Here is a 14871-nt window from a genome sequence, read left to right as displayed (position 1 = left end):
CACTCCCCGGCGGCGGCTAGCAGATACAGGGCTCTACTAGCGCTGTATAGCGGGCTCAGCGCTCCCCGGCGGTGACTCGCAGGCCCAGCGGAGGGTACAGCTCGCTTCCCGCTTAGTTTTGCAATAAGGCGCCATAGCCGGGGGGCGGAGCTAACTCCTGCTCTGTACAGCGGGCTCAGCATTCTCCGCTCCCCGGCCACTGTTATAGTGTAATAGGCATTTATGTGAGTTTAATGCACATGGTGCTGGGGAGAATGTGATATAGTCAGAGTGGCTCAGCACTAATCCAGTTATCCACTATATAGATTTTATCGCATAGCCCAGAGGAGTTTCACTCTGGCGGCCATTTCCTCCCTGCACAGACCTGGCTTCATATTTGCAGTGTCTCCTATAGCCCAGTGGGCTAATCTTGCATACTCAGAGACAAATACAAATAAAGTCCCAGGTATATTAACAGTTAACCCGCTTTACTCAGTGGGCTCCCAGGTCTCCCCATCGCTAGGCAACAGCTCTGGGATTTGTAACTTTTCGATACTTCAGGCTGCTGAAATATAGATACATTCCTCCTGCAGTAGAGTCCTCTACCCAGCATTTTCCTACTTGCAAATCAGGGAACCTGCTCTATTACAGTAGCTGGGACTCAGCTCAATAATAATTAAAAGGATCTACTGTGCAGTATTTATTTACCTACGGTGTGTGTGTATATATACATATATAGTTATGTTTGTGCATGTATATATATAGATATATATATTTAGGTGCGTGTAGGTATGTATATAGATAAATCCATAAAATACCAGATATAGGGGATAAAAGCCTACGGCCACACCACCCTGAACACGCCCGATCTCGTCTGATCTCGGACACTAAGCAGGGTCAGGCCCGGTTAGTACTTGGATGGGAGACCGCCTGGGAACACCAGGTGCTGTAGGCTACTTCCGCAATGTTTTCTAATAACAACATCTTGCACATAACATTTTCCCCCATCTTTCTCACAGGCTGGTCACCATTTTGAAAAGCCAGCGGAACCTCAGAGAAACATCTGGTGCACCTTAATTAGCGGTACACTAAATACAGGGCGGGGTGTTGCCTTCCCTTTATTATTCCTTCTTGTCACTAGTTACTAATGCTATTTGTAATTGTGGAATGCGTGTAAGGCATCAGACAAATAGCGCTGCGGCTCAGTACGCTAGTAGCGGGTATCTGAACAGGGGTTTGAATCCAAACAAAACTTTAAGGAGAACTCCTATAGCCTAGGGCTAAGACTCCTGTCCCACAGCGCAGCGTTGCTGGTTCAGGTCTCCGCTGCTCCAGAAAGTTTATTTTAATCGTATCGGTCACTACACATTATAGTGCAGACCTTACGTAGGGCTCTGTTTATTTAACCCACCTTTTCTCCTTTCGTTTGTCTCTCCTGGGATAGTCGAAGAATTCCCTCTGAGGTGTGAGGTATGCGGCGGAGCCATCTGCTTCGCCCTCCACGCACCTGCACACCCCTGTTTGATCAATGATGCAGGTAATGTCACTATTATCCAGACAATAGCTCATCAGGTAAGCCCTTGGACTTTGGTTTCCAAGGTCACAGGATCAAATCACAGCGGGACCAAACACACCTTTCCAAAAATAAACTTTGCTAACATTCCATGCATTACTGATGTCTGTTTTCTGTGGATCTGAACCAGTGTCTCAGAATATACAGGTACATAATACAGCAGTTCATCTGATACTGCAGGTAAAGGAGGAGGACACGTCAAGTCCATCAGGGTTCCACGCCATTGACGAAAATGACAGCGACTGGTTCAGTTTCGGATGAGCTGGGCAGGCTCCGGTAGGCGGCCGACAGACACCCGAATACACAATATCAGGTATCAAACAAGGTTTGTTTTCCTATCTTTTCCCCGCAGATGGCAGGAGATGGTATCAGAACCTCTCTAAGGTATACACCTCGGTGTATCGCCGGTCCATCAAGCCGCCGTTTTCCTGAGGCAACCTTGCTCAGGGATCCATCGACATATGCGGCAGCATGGTTCTACCGTATCCGGAGCAGGTAGGTTGGGGAACAATTGTCCTCTAGGTTACAGGATGCTTCGCATCAGGATCAATTGATACTTTGATACAGGTCAGAATCACGATTCTGCTTTATGTTCCTTGGAGGTCTCCATGTCTACAGACTCGGACCCTGCATCTTCGCTTGGGCTGTCTTAACCCGACGACCTCTGGGGCTGCGACAGTGACAAGTAAACATGAAATCCTACGGGGCAGATGGTTCTGGGGAAGGAACTTTCTGCAGGATTTCTTGAACCAATGGAGGTAGGTCCACTTTGATTTCTCCTACTACTGCCCCAGCTCCAAGACAGACCTTTACTGGTCTTCCCTTTAGATTTTTTCGTGCCCTTTCAGGTTTTTGACTCCACACGGGTGATATCTTCGTCGCCAGGGGTTCTCAGGGTAAAAAGGCTGAAGCAGAGGTTCAACATCCTCAGTCCAGTCTGATTTTATGTCATCCTATACACCCATTACACCTGCAGGGTCCCAGGGTAGGCGCAGGTCGATGGGAGAAGGCTTGGGCGGTTACAACCGTCTCAGGAGTCCCTCGGCATGGGTCGGCTGATTTACGATGACAAGAGAGTCATACTGCAGGCTGCGCTCCATAGGTTTCTAACCGCAAAGGGTGTTGATCCCTGTTTTACACATATCATTTGAATTAGGACAGTTCTCAGGCCTTTGTTTTCTTTTCACGTTCCGAAGCCAAGTGGCTCGGACAGGCCTATTCTGGCCTTACAATCCTTTTAGTCTGTGATTGCTAGTTTAAACAAGAAAGGGAGTTTTACGTGTCCCTTGTCTTCAGAGATGCCTGTTTACTGATTTCCGTTGGACAGGCTTTTCTCAGATTCCCCCTTAACAGGATTCTCATTTTCACTGTAAGTCCTTTACTCTTCTCTCTTCCGCTCCCACAGAGTTTAGGAAGATAACAGAATAACTCTTTTTCAAGGGCAGTGGGTGACGTTGGTTCCCTAATGGGACAATTTACTGCTACTATCCCACTCTGTACATTAGGTGGCTTCTGAATATCCGGAGGATCCACGAGCTTCTGATTCGACACAGATCCAATTTATGCTCCGCATAGACGTTTCTCAACACGGTCCGTCAGAGGTTTTTTTCATTCCTCGGCACCAGAGACTCTATTTCTTCAGTCAAGTTGCGACGTAATGAGTGGTCGCCTCCATTCCTCTCGGAACGTGGGACAACAATCTTGTTTCCAGATCAAGCCACCAGGTCAGACTCCTGGGTGAGGGAACATGCCCCGGAGTTTTGTCAGCTGGTCCGCTGTGGGCGGAGATTTCGGATCGACCTCAGGGCGTTCTGACTGACTCTTTAACCCTTTATTACTCTCGGACGGCAGTAGCCGTGGAGGCCCTCAGGGCTCCGGGGAGTTTTCTGGTTATTCTATCCTGCCTCCTTTTCTATTTCTACTTCATGTTCAGTAACACAGGAGGGGATTATGCGTGCTAGTCCTCTCGGTGGCGCTGGTTGGGCCACGCATGACTTGAAGATACAGATACGCCTGTTGTCAGTAGAGGAGCCTTGGCTCCTACCTCGACTGGACTGTCTACTTCAACAGGCTCCTTTTTTTTTTTCTCCTTGTTCAATTTTACACTGGTTTCGGTTACCCGTGTGACTGTTCACGAGACCTCAGAAGGGAGGAGTTCCCTAGTTCGGTTAGGCCTACTGGGCTCCGATTTCAGAAGTCTATTACCTCTTCTCGCTTTTGCCACTTTGGGAAAACTTTATGGAACATAATGAAGATAAAAGGGGGTTTTTCCCCCTTCTTCCAGTTACCATTCATCTTTGGTTTCTCTGGGAGGTTTTTTGCTCCGCTGCGCTTCAAACCACACTGACCGGAATTTTAGGTCTCTGCCTTTTTCGCTTTTCTTCCAAATGAGATTAGCCTAGCGGCCGTAAGTTCGGCCTCTTGTTCAGGGAGTACTCTATTGGCAACTCCCCGGGCTCGGCTTCGGCCTCAGCGGTCGTTTCTTCCAGAGGGGAGGTCCATTTTTCATATAAATCTGACACTAGTGGTTTTCAATCCTCTCTGAATGTTGTCAGGGCTCGTCAACTCTCTCTACAGAGGTCTCAGGCTATTCGATGAAGTGTTTTTTCTTCTTTGCTCTGGACGATGCTCCCGTACTAAATAGCCGGGGCCCCAGCATATGCTGGACAGTTGGATACATCTGATCATCAGACAGTCTTCTTGGCGGTTACTAGGGAACCTCCGTTTTCCAATTCAGCGCGCTTTACGCGCATTGTAAGACCTTCGTGGGCAGCCGCCCGCGGGGTCTCCATGAATATTTTGTCGGGCGGCTACTTGGTCAAACCGACATTCGTTTTGTCAAATTCTACAAGTTTGACACTTTTACGGCCTCTGCATCACTGTTTGGCCGAGCAGTTTTTACAGGACTCTCAGCGCTTTCCCACCCGTTTTTTGGGAGCTCTGGGACGTCCCCATTGTAACTACACTCCAGTGGCCCCTAGTGGATGAAGGAGAAATCAGGATTTTGGTACTTACCGATAAATCCCTTTCTCCGATTCCACAGGGGCCACTGGACGCCCGCCCAGCGCTGTTTCTCCTGATTTTTGTTTGATTAACGATTGCAGATCACCATATGACTGCTTGTTGGGTTCAGGCTAGCCTGGTTTTTTGTCAGGTTCTGTTCCAGGTTTAGTTTGTGTTCGCCTGGTTTACAGGGCGTCGTTAACCTCCTCTACCTTACGGTTTGTTTATTACAGCTCTCCTCGGGCACAGTTTAACGTAGACTGGCTTGGAGGGGAGATAGTAGGGGAGGAGCTAGCCACAGTGTGAGAATTTTTAAAGTGCCAGCTACCAATACCACCTACTATCTCCCCATTGTAACTACACTCCAGTGGCCCCTGTGGAATCGGAGAAAGGGATTTATCGGTAAGTACCAAAATCCTGATTTCACTTGGTGTGCTGATAAGAATTACGTTGCCTATAGATTCAGAACTTCCAGAATTCTGGCGTTTCTGCAAAGATGCCTGTACTAAGGCCTTAGTATGGCCTTCCTGAAGGTTCACATATCTGCCTAGTCGGTATGGTTTCAGAGAAAAATTGCGTCTATACCTGATGTTCATACTTTCACTCAGGGTGTCCTGCAGATCCAGCCTCCCTATGTTACTCCTGTGGCTCCATGGGATTTGTCTGTTGTATTGCATGCCCTGCTCAAGTCTCTATTTGAACCTCTTGAATCGGTGGACCTTAAATGGCTCACGGCCAAGGTCCTGTTCTTGCTGGCTATTGCCTCTGCCGGACAACGGTCTGACTTAGGTGCTTTGTCCTGTCGTCCACCCTTTCTGATATTTCACAGTGACCGGGCGGTTCTACGAACTTGACCAGGTTATTTACCTAAGTTGGTGTCAGCTTTTCACCTTAACCAAGAGATTGTGGTTCCGGCATTTGTCTCTTCGGACTAGTCTCCAAAAGAACGTTCTTTGGATGTGGTTAGTGCTCTCCGTATCTATGTGGAGAGAGGACTGCCTCTATCAGGAGGTCAGATACCCTTTTTGTCCTGTTTTGGTTTCCACAAACGTGGCTGGCCTGCGAATAAGCAAACCTTGTCCAGATGGATTAGAATGGTGGTTGCACAAGCTGATGCGCAGGCTGGACTGCCAGCTCCTGCTGCTATTAAAGCCCATTTTACTCTCTGTTGGACAGTCTTGGGTGGCCTGACGTGGCGTGTCCGCAGAACAATTGTGCAAGGCGGCTATGTGGTCCTCTGTGAACACGTTTCGTAGGTTCTATGACTTTGATACCTTCGCCTCCCAGGATTCTTCCTTTGGATGCCGGATTCTCACATCCGCTAAGGCGCATCCCCTCCCTTGAGGAACTGCTTTAGGACATCCCCGATTTGTTTTCCCTGTGGAAAACAATATATCCTGCTGCAGAAAAGTAGAGTTATGGTAGGCTTACCATTGTTAACTCTTTCTGCGAGGTACATTGGGTTCCACAGGGCGCCCACCCTGACGCACCTAACTTCTTGGGGTTGTATGGCATTAGCCGCTGGTACCTTCTCCTGTGTGAAAATGTGGTTCTATGTGACTAACTTCTGCTTTCTCTCTTGCCTCACCCCTGCATTGGACTTAACAAAACTGATCTCTCAGTGCCTGGAGACTGGGTTATAGAGGAGGCCCCAATGCATCCTGGGACAGCTAAAACTTTAGCCTGTTGGTGCCTCTGCACCAAGATCCACTCTAAACCCCTATGTTTTTCCTCTGAAAACCAATGTAACCTGCTGCAGAAGAGTGTAACTTTTCAGATGTCTGGTCAACAAAGGCCATCTCATAGAAATTCACCACACTTATCAAACTAATCATATGTAATCTGATGTAAACGGAGGATGCCTACTTTTTTGGAGTAAATGGTTGATTTTGGGATTATCTACATAAACATGGAATAATGTGGCCCGTCTAGTCTGCACTAGTCTGGCTTAGATCACAGCCTGATTCTGAATTTGAACCCTGCAGACATTGTTGCTTGCAGGTGCCACCGATAATTAACAGGACCTTGGGAATAGGATGTGAAATTGTTTCCGATTCCTGTGCTGCTGCAAGGCCAGTCTGCCTCATGAAGACTCATTAAGTGGGGTCCATAGCATGGCTGTCCAGAATAGTGACACTGCAAGATATGTCAAGACTTTTGTTCATCTGGCACTTTAGGCGATTTATGACCAAACGAAAGCTATTCAAAAATAGTCAAACCAATGTTACCCACCTCATCAGTGAGAGCGTGAAGGATTCTCTATTCTGTGTCGATTTTATAAATCTTCACACAGGCCTCACTTGATATTCTTGCTAAGAATCTTACTGTCCGCAAGTCAGCTAAAGACCAGCAAGTGTGCTTGACTACAAAACGCATGATGGAACAGGCATCCACCAGGGAGTTCATCTGTCAGATGTATAACAAACTGAAGCATCTCACACCTACAGATATTGCTCTTTGGCTGAAAAGTATAGCTGGGTCTCTCGTTGAATGCTGGCAGGACGTAGGCTTCATCACCCTGGTCAATGTAGTCTTTCTCTACGTGCTCTGCCAAGATGTAAAATTCATCAGAGCTTTCCAGTGAGTGGAAACTACAGACCTCTCCGTCAACATGTCTGTATCTTTCATATACATACATGGGCATTGAGGTCTCCTAAGTACTGGTGGCTCTTTGATATTCTAGCTGAGTTTGTACAGGTGGACATAAAAATTGCTTAGAATAGTATTGGACAAGCAATCATCATGATATAAAAAGAAGAGGCTGTCTCCCATTGGGGTTCCAGGCTCTTGTCTGACCTGGCGGAGCCGTGTCAGGCCATTGATTCTCTTTCTGGCTGCTGGAGAAATCTGATCTTTGTACTTGCCAACCAGCTGGATGGTTGTTGTCCATCTTAGAGTTTTCTCTTGTGCTGCCAGACTATAGGCGTCGTCATCTTGGCCGATATCACCTGACTAACTACTAACAGGGTCCACTGCCTTCGCACATGATGTGCTCAGCCTGTATGGCACAAGGATGACCTATTTAAACCATCTCTGGCAGTGAATTTCTTGTCCGAAAGAGACCTGCTTCTTGACAGTGTACCTGCACATCTGTTCTAGTTCTGTGTGTGCTTTATCTCCCGCTGTCTTGTTGTCCGCTCCAGACTGTGTTCCATACACAGCAATCTCCATAATCCGTTCCAGGCTTTGCGCTGTAAACGGCAAGCTCCATTATCCGTATCGGATTGTATGCTGTACACAGCAAGCTTCAACATCAGTTGCAGGCTGTGAACTATACCCGGCAAACTCTAGCATCCGCTCCGGGCCATGCGCTGTGCACAGCAAGGTCCAATACATCTACTTAATTCCAGGATGTGCCCTGTGCACCGCAAACTTCAATTCCAGACTGTGCTCTATATACAGTTTACTCAAATATCTATTCCAGGCTGGGAGCTATACTTGATGAATTCAGGTTGTGCACTGCTCCCAGCAAGACTATCACCATTGCCAGGTGGTGCGCTATATCCAGCTAATCTGTCATTATTCGGTCAGATCCCATCTATCTCTGGCTGTGCGCCAGACCCTATTAACCTGTCTCTGCAGCTTACTATACTTTCTAACACTCCTATGTCTGCCTCCTGTGGCTCTGGTGTTTTTTGTACTCGCTGTTCTGATCCAGCCTGTGATATTTGCTTTGTGTACCAGTTTATTCTTGTTGAATTAGAGACTTTGTTCCAGAGACTGATCCCGTTTTCTGAGTTCCAGGCTACAAGGCTGTTCTCCCGACTTTGCCGCATTCTGTTTCACATCCATATTTTACCAACTTGCGCGAGGAGAAGCTTCATCAAGCTACCTAGCTACAGACACTTCATTAATACAGAAGTCTGCCCTACGGTTCTTTCCTGGGTCAACAAAGCCCCAGAGACCTGACAGAGGTTTCTTGTATTTAAAATGTTTTTTTGCATTTACAAAACAATTTCTATAAAATTAGTTGTATTGTTTTGCTTGACAGGTTTCATACATGGATAGGTTTGATTTCTCACTGTTACGATACACTTGCTCAGAGAGGTTTGGTGGGATATAAAAGATAATATTTTTTAAGAGATTTGTTCCTGTATTGACAATCCCCTAGTAGATACTAGGAGATTATGAAGATTGGAATGATGCTGTAATCAAATGGAGTCTCTGTGCTACTGAAAAAAATATTTTAAGAACAGCACTTTCCAAAACTAGGCCTTCTAAGATTTCTGTATAAGGTGATTTTGTTTACACCTAGAGGTGTACTTTGATGGCCCCTATGGGTTCAATATTTAGCCAATGGATTTCTCTTGTCGATGTCACTAGCTAGAAATTCAGTCTAAGTTTAATAACATCTGGGCTAAGTGACTTGGTTCTGCGTTTTCCACACCCTATCTGGAAGTAGAATCTGTCCCTGTCCCCATTCCCTAGTCTGATTTATAGCGACAATGGGAGTATTAGATTTATATTGTCTGATGTATTTATTCTAGATTCTGATGTTTCCTGCAAGTGAATATTCTTGCCATTTCTGTAATATTTCTTACAATTTGGTCATGGCTATTACGCTTCTCTTCCTTGTGAAATCTGTCTAATAGTGCGCTTGTTATACTATTGGTTATATTTAGATTTTGTATTAAGTTTTGTTACTTTGTACTGTTACGCCATGTTAAATATCAATAAAAAGCACTTTCATTGAAAAAACAAAAACTTAACACAAAAGTTATTTAAACAGATGGCTGTAATATCAAACTGCCTAACTAGGCCTATTTTTTCTTTTTTTTTCTTTTTTTTTCTTTCTTTCTCTGTCCTACCCGACACACTATCTCAAAATTGTATTTGTTACATATGGGACAAGCCAAGTCCACCACGCTTTGTAAAGGAAACCTTGTTTTTGATGATTCAGCTCAACTTTATATTAAGCTTGTGTTATTTTTTTCATGAAAACCTATGAGAGCTATATTTTTTTATTTTATAGTCATGTCAAAACATAATAGGATGTAGAATGACTGTGTAGGTCGCAGACCGAGCAGAGTGCAATAGTAGAAATATTTGTGTCCAATAAGTAAAATATAAACAAAAAAGGGAAATATGGAAAAATCCAGAGAAGATAATTATAATGTACTTGGAGCATAGAAATGTATTTGACTGTAAAAGTAAAGGGAAAAGAAATTCAATTTAAAGAAGTGTCTTGTCCCTTGCCCCTCTCTCCCCACCACCACCACCTCATGGGAGCCCCACAATGCTGGTATTATAAGTTATATCTCCAACTCAAAATTAAATAGGAGGAACTTCTATCTTACGAGTTAAGCACCAGGAGGTGTAGTGTGAACTTTTTTTATGTTTGAGTCTTAATTTTGTGTGTCAGGATGACTTTGTAACTCAAAAGAGCTATCATTTAACTTGTCCACCTTGTTGACCGTGCCATGTATGCTACCTTCTTGCTCGATTTTTTTTTTTTTTTATGGAATGGCCGCGGAACAGATTATGATTTTCCTGTTTAGTATTGATATGTGGCTCCATGTTCTTTTTACACATTAGTTAGTGATGTACTTTACTACCCTGTTCCCGTGTTTACTGCGTTTGACTGTTAATTCATTTGTTCTAGGGTATTCTTCGTACACCAGACACAATACGTCGCTTTCAAAGTGTTCCTGCACAGCCAGGTCAGACCTCACCACTGCTGCAATACTTTGGCATTCTGTTGGATCAGGGTCAGCTAAATAAATACGAGTCTCTGGAATTATGCAGGCCTGTACTTCAACAGGGTCGCAAGCAGCTTCTAGAGAAATGGCTCAAAGAAGACAAGGTATGGCAAAGCAATATATATATTTTTTTTACTTTGTAATTGAATATGAATATCAAAATTAACAAAGGACAGAAAAGGGTTGCAGTTGTTCGATGCACTCGACACCCCAGGGCAGAAGATTCCAAAGAAAGATAACCCAACAAAAACCCTTAATTTAACATACTTTAAATCTAATGTAATAGCATGATGGTTGATTAAGGGCTATGTGCACGTTAATGTTTTCTGTTCATCAGAGCTGTTATAGCATTTGCAGAAATCCAAGATGTGATTGGCCCGCCCCCTCCCCCATGCTTAGCAATGAGATCAGAAAAAAGTGCCTGTTTTACAGCTAACTTTTGCGCTTTGTTTTACATCTGATCTCGTCGCACAATTAAAGATAGGTACACACTTGTAAAGTCATACTTCAGATATGACTTACACTTGAGATTGAAAGTCCTGATCAACTTGCAGATTTGTGCGTACACCCCTTTACAATATAAAGTGCAACCCAAAATCATCCTCTGTCAAATTGATTTGATGAACATTATGCACGCCCACAAAGGTGGTGGTGCTGCTGTTGGAGGAGCATTGGCAAAAGGGTTGGACGAAACAGTTGTTAGTCGTTCAAAGTTTGTTTGGCATTGTATCCTAATATTGCTTATGGCAAATATTAGGATTCCTAATATTCCCTAATATTTGCTTAAGGCAAATATTAGGATTCCCATAAAACCAGATCCTCAGATGCGTTTAGTTGTCTTCTGATTAAAACCGGATCGCAAGTATGTGCACACTTTTAAGATAACCCAAATGGCTCAGGAGTCTGGCTGTGTATGTCCGAATGTTTAGGTGTGTACTTTGGTTAAGGAGAACCTATTAGCATTTGTATCCCTCAAAAAGAAAAGCAAAGACTATTAAAACATAAAAAAGATCATGTTCTGTGCACTTAATCCACAAATATCCTCTTCTGCATTGTGCACACAAGTTTACACTGCTGAAAGGATTGTGGTGTCTGATGCTTCCTTTACTACTGTCTGCACAGATCTAGTTCTTGATCCATAAATAAAATATACCCTGGAAAGTGTTGATTACATGATGACCTGCTTCAGCTTGGGCAACAGGAAAGGTTTACTGTATATTTAGTAGCTATTAACGTACTAGATTTTTGTTTCCTCTAACAGCTGGAATGTTCTGAAGAACTGGGAGATCTTGTGAAGTCTGTGGACCCAACATTAGCTTTGAGTGTCTACCTGAGAGCTAATGTTCCCAACAAAGTGATCCAGTGCTTTGCAGAGACTGGGCAGGTTCAGAAGATTGTGCTGTATGCTAAGAAGGTGTGTTCCCAACCGTAGCGGGTATACAATAATTGGTTGTAGTAAGAGATGTTTCCATAGTACTATGCAGTAAGGGCTGTAGTTTCCTTTATGGGCTGACAAACGTTTACCTATTTCCACCTTTTGCCTTACTTGGTAAAGTAATTATGTTTGCTCATTTTAATTACAGAAAGAACGTGTATACTGACGAGCCTTTTCAGAGAGCAATGTCTCATCCTAGCTGTACATTATACATAGGGTTTAGGGACACTGCAACTTGATGTGCTGTGCTTGTGCTCTTCTTCTTTCATGTATCTTTGTAGTAGATAAAGTAGATGGGTGCATTTTTTTTTTTCTCCTTGGTATTAATGTGCTGTGTTCTCTACAGGTTGGCTACACCCCTGACTGGATTTTCCTGCTGAGAAATGTCATGAGAATTAACCCAGATCAAGGTCAGCAGTTTGCTCAAATGTTGGTCCAGGATGAAGAGCCACTTGCTGATATAACACAGGTAATGCAGAATAGTTAGGAGGCATTATTAGGTCATGTATGTGTTTGTGTAACGTGCTATATTGTTATTTATGCATTTTAATACCCGACAATAATGCTGTTTAATACAGTAACATAAACAGTTGATGTGGAAGATGAGTACCTTTTGGGTTCAATGGATATGGCTGTATTAATAACTACTTGCTTGGCATGGTCAACACGCCAGGCTGGGCTTTCCCTGACGTGGTCCTCATCTGATGTGACCTGTCAGAAAGCCCACTTTGCTGCTGCAGGAAGTGAACCTATTGCGAGGTCCCTCTGCTTCCTGGTCTTCACTTTCCCCCAGTGCCTGAAGTGCTGCTGATCGCTCAGCCTGACAGTCTCCCTCCCAGCGGCTGCAGACATTAGCAGCCGCTAAGGAAATGTGAAAAAGCAGCCCCTTACCTTTCCTCTGGACACCCATAGGATACAGAGAGAAGCAGGTGCCAAAAGTGAAATCGCAATGTTTCCACTAATGTTAAAGAAATTATTTAAATTTTTTGTTTTGTTGTTTATAAAATTGCATTGGATATATTTTAAATCTCTTCTTAATTCAATCATTAAAAAAAAAAACATTTCTGAGCGTTATTTGGAAAAAATATTAGCCAGTTAAGTGTTTAATAATGCTGGAAACTATAGTTCAAAGAGCCATGTTCAGATTCTTGTGACGCCACTAAAAATGCTCCAAAACGAAGTTGTAAGCTCAACTGGATAGGGAAATTGTTCATGAAAATGTATATTTACAGAGCTGCATTAACAAGCATGTATTCTGTTAGATTTTGTAATAAAAAATATTTTTTTCTTCCCTTAGATTGTTGATGTATTTATGGAGTACAACCTTATCCAGCAGTGCACTGCTTTTCTGCTGGATGCTCTGAAGAACAACCGTCCCAGTGAGGGTCCCTTGCAAACACGTCTGCTGGAGATGAACCTAATGCACGCACCACAGGCAAGGCAGCCTAACACCTGTATACTGTGTATACGTGTTTCAGTTAGTCCGATGCAGTAAAGACAAGTGTCCTTGCAGGTGGTTTGATAGCGTTTTTCCCTTTTGTGTCCTTATCCTTTAGGTTGCAGATGCTATCTTGGGAAACCAGATGTTTACACACTATGACCGTGCTCACATTGCACAGCTTTGTGAGAAGGCAGGTCTGCTTCAGAGAGCTCTAGAACACTTCACAGATCTGTATGATATTAAACGGGCAGTTGTCCATACTCATCTTCTCAATCCAGAGGTAAGACCTGCGTCCATTATAGGACCATGGAAGTTTCTTTGAACATGACCTTTAATGTCCAGGAATGAAGCTGTTTAGAATATATTTTCATAGTTAGCAACTGGTTGTAATCTGTCTCTTAGACTTTATTTATTGTTGTACATTTAGCTTTTTGTACTGCTAGACCTGCTTGCTTGCTGTGCTGGTAGCTATGTGTGTTATGATTTTTATATTTTTTTGTAAATAAAGACATGTCTGTTATTTGTGTCCAGTGCTGTGGAATACATAATGGACATCCTGTGTATAGATTATGACCAAATTTAGAGCGTTTACTATTTCGTAGGAACAGGATTTTCACTCAGTAAAGCTGGGGCCACACACCGCGTTTGGAACCGCTCCGCAGGAAGGGCGTTTTGGGGTCACACACATGCGACATCCGGCCAGTGCCTTGACTAGATTTCATCTGGAACACAGTGCGGCCACATACATTCAAATGTATGTGTTCTCCTTGAAATCCGGTCGTCCTGTCATCCGGCTCAACTACAGCATGCATGTGTGGGTGACCGGATAGGAGCCCATGTACAGGCTCCTTCCTGCAAAGCGGACACGCTAAAACGCGATGTGTGGCCCCAGCCTTAGAAGGTTAACACATTGACAGAATAGCAAATACTTGGCAAGCAGGTTAGGATTAGCAGGTAGATACATCTACTTACTATACATTACTATTTCTACCTTTTTAGTGTTGGATAAATACAAAAGTAGCACTATAAAGTACAGTTTAGGTCCCCATATACTACTGCGACTTATCTGAGGCTTCAAGTCGTATAGGATTCCCTTGAACTCCCCTGGGTGCCCTGGCCTACGATTTGGTACTTCATGTGCTATTTGCACATACGATCTAGGGCATGCGATTTATCAAGTGTCGACAAATCGCATGCGATATATCTTACTGCATTCACATTATACCTCCATTTTATCTGATGGGCTGGACTACAGGGTGCTAGAGGGTCTAGCACCAGAGATGCCAGTCAAGTGACACATGCGACAAATTGCATGCGATATATTGCAAATACTTAACACCTGATGTGCACCGTTTTTTCTTCGACTCCGATAAATCTATAGTGTAGCCCTTGCGATCTACAAGCTCCGATCCGATGAGCATGGGACCATGCATCGGATTGGATTCATATGTAATTTTTCATACGATTTCTCGGCCCGATGTGTCTGAATCAGATGAAAAGGGCCCAAATCGCACTAGTGTATGGGCACCTTTTAGAGTGTTTGAAAAAAGCAAGGGGAAACAAAAACCGTTTAATAGTATAAATAGGCGTACATTTTCCTGTTGGGCTATTTCTATGCCATATGGTTTATATGACTTTCATTAACCACAGTCTCCTGAATTAGTAGACCTATATTATTAAAGAAAAGTGGTCTCTAAGAAAATTCACAATAAATGAACTTGCCAGTACATGGACTCTTTCA

At 43.8% G+C, this 14871-nt stretch overlaps 1 protein-coding gene and 1 non-coding gene across 3 annotated transcripts in view; both read left to right on the top strand.

Annotated features, from left to right (window-relative positions):
- Positions 1-14871, top strand: part of CLTC (clathrin heavy chain) — a 161536-nt gene that overhangs the window by 78325 nt on the left and 68340 nt on the right. For both annotated transcript variants that reach the window (XM_063954051.1, XM_063954050.1), the window contains exons 8-12: positions 10158-10358; positions 11516-11668; positions 12036-12158; positions 12987-13124; positions 13246-13410. In XM_063954051.1, coding sequence (XP_063810121.1) covers positions 10158-10358; positions 11516-11668; positions 12036-12158; positions 12987-13124; positions 13246-13410 — 780 coding nt within the window. The remainder of the gene's footprint in view (positions 1-10157; positions 10359-11515; positions 11669-12035; positions 12159-12986; positions 13125-13245; positions 13411-14871) is intronic.
- LOC135052677 (5S ribosomal RNA) lies at positions 816-934 on the top strand. The gene has a single exon (XR_010242235.1). It is a non-coding gene; the product is annotated as a 5S ribosomal RNA (ribosomal RNA).

Source organism: Pseudophryne corroboree, chromosome 2 (genome assembly GCF_028390025.1).
Source record: "Pseudophryne corroboree isolate aPseCor3 chromosome 2, aPseCor3.hap2, whole genome shotgun sequence".
NCBI classification, from domain to species: domain Eukaryota; kingdom Metazoa; phylum Chordata; class Amphibia; order Anura; family Myobatrachidae; genus Pseudophryne; species Pseudophryne corroboree.
Note: the sequence above shows the minus strand (reverse complement) of the source record. Positions and strands in the feature narration are given on the sequence as shown.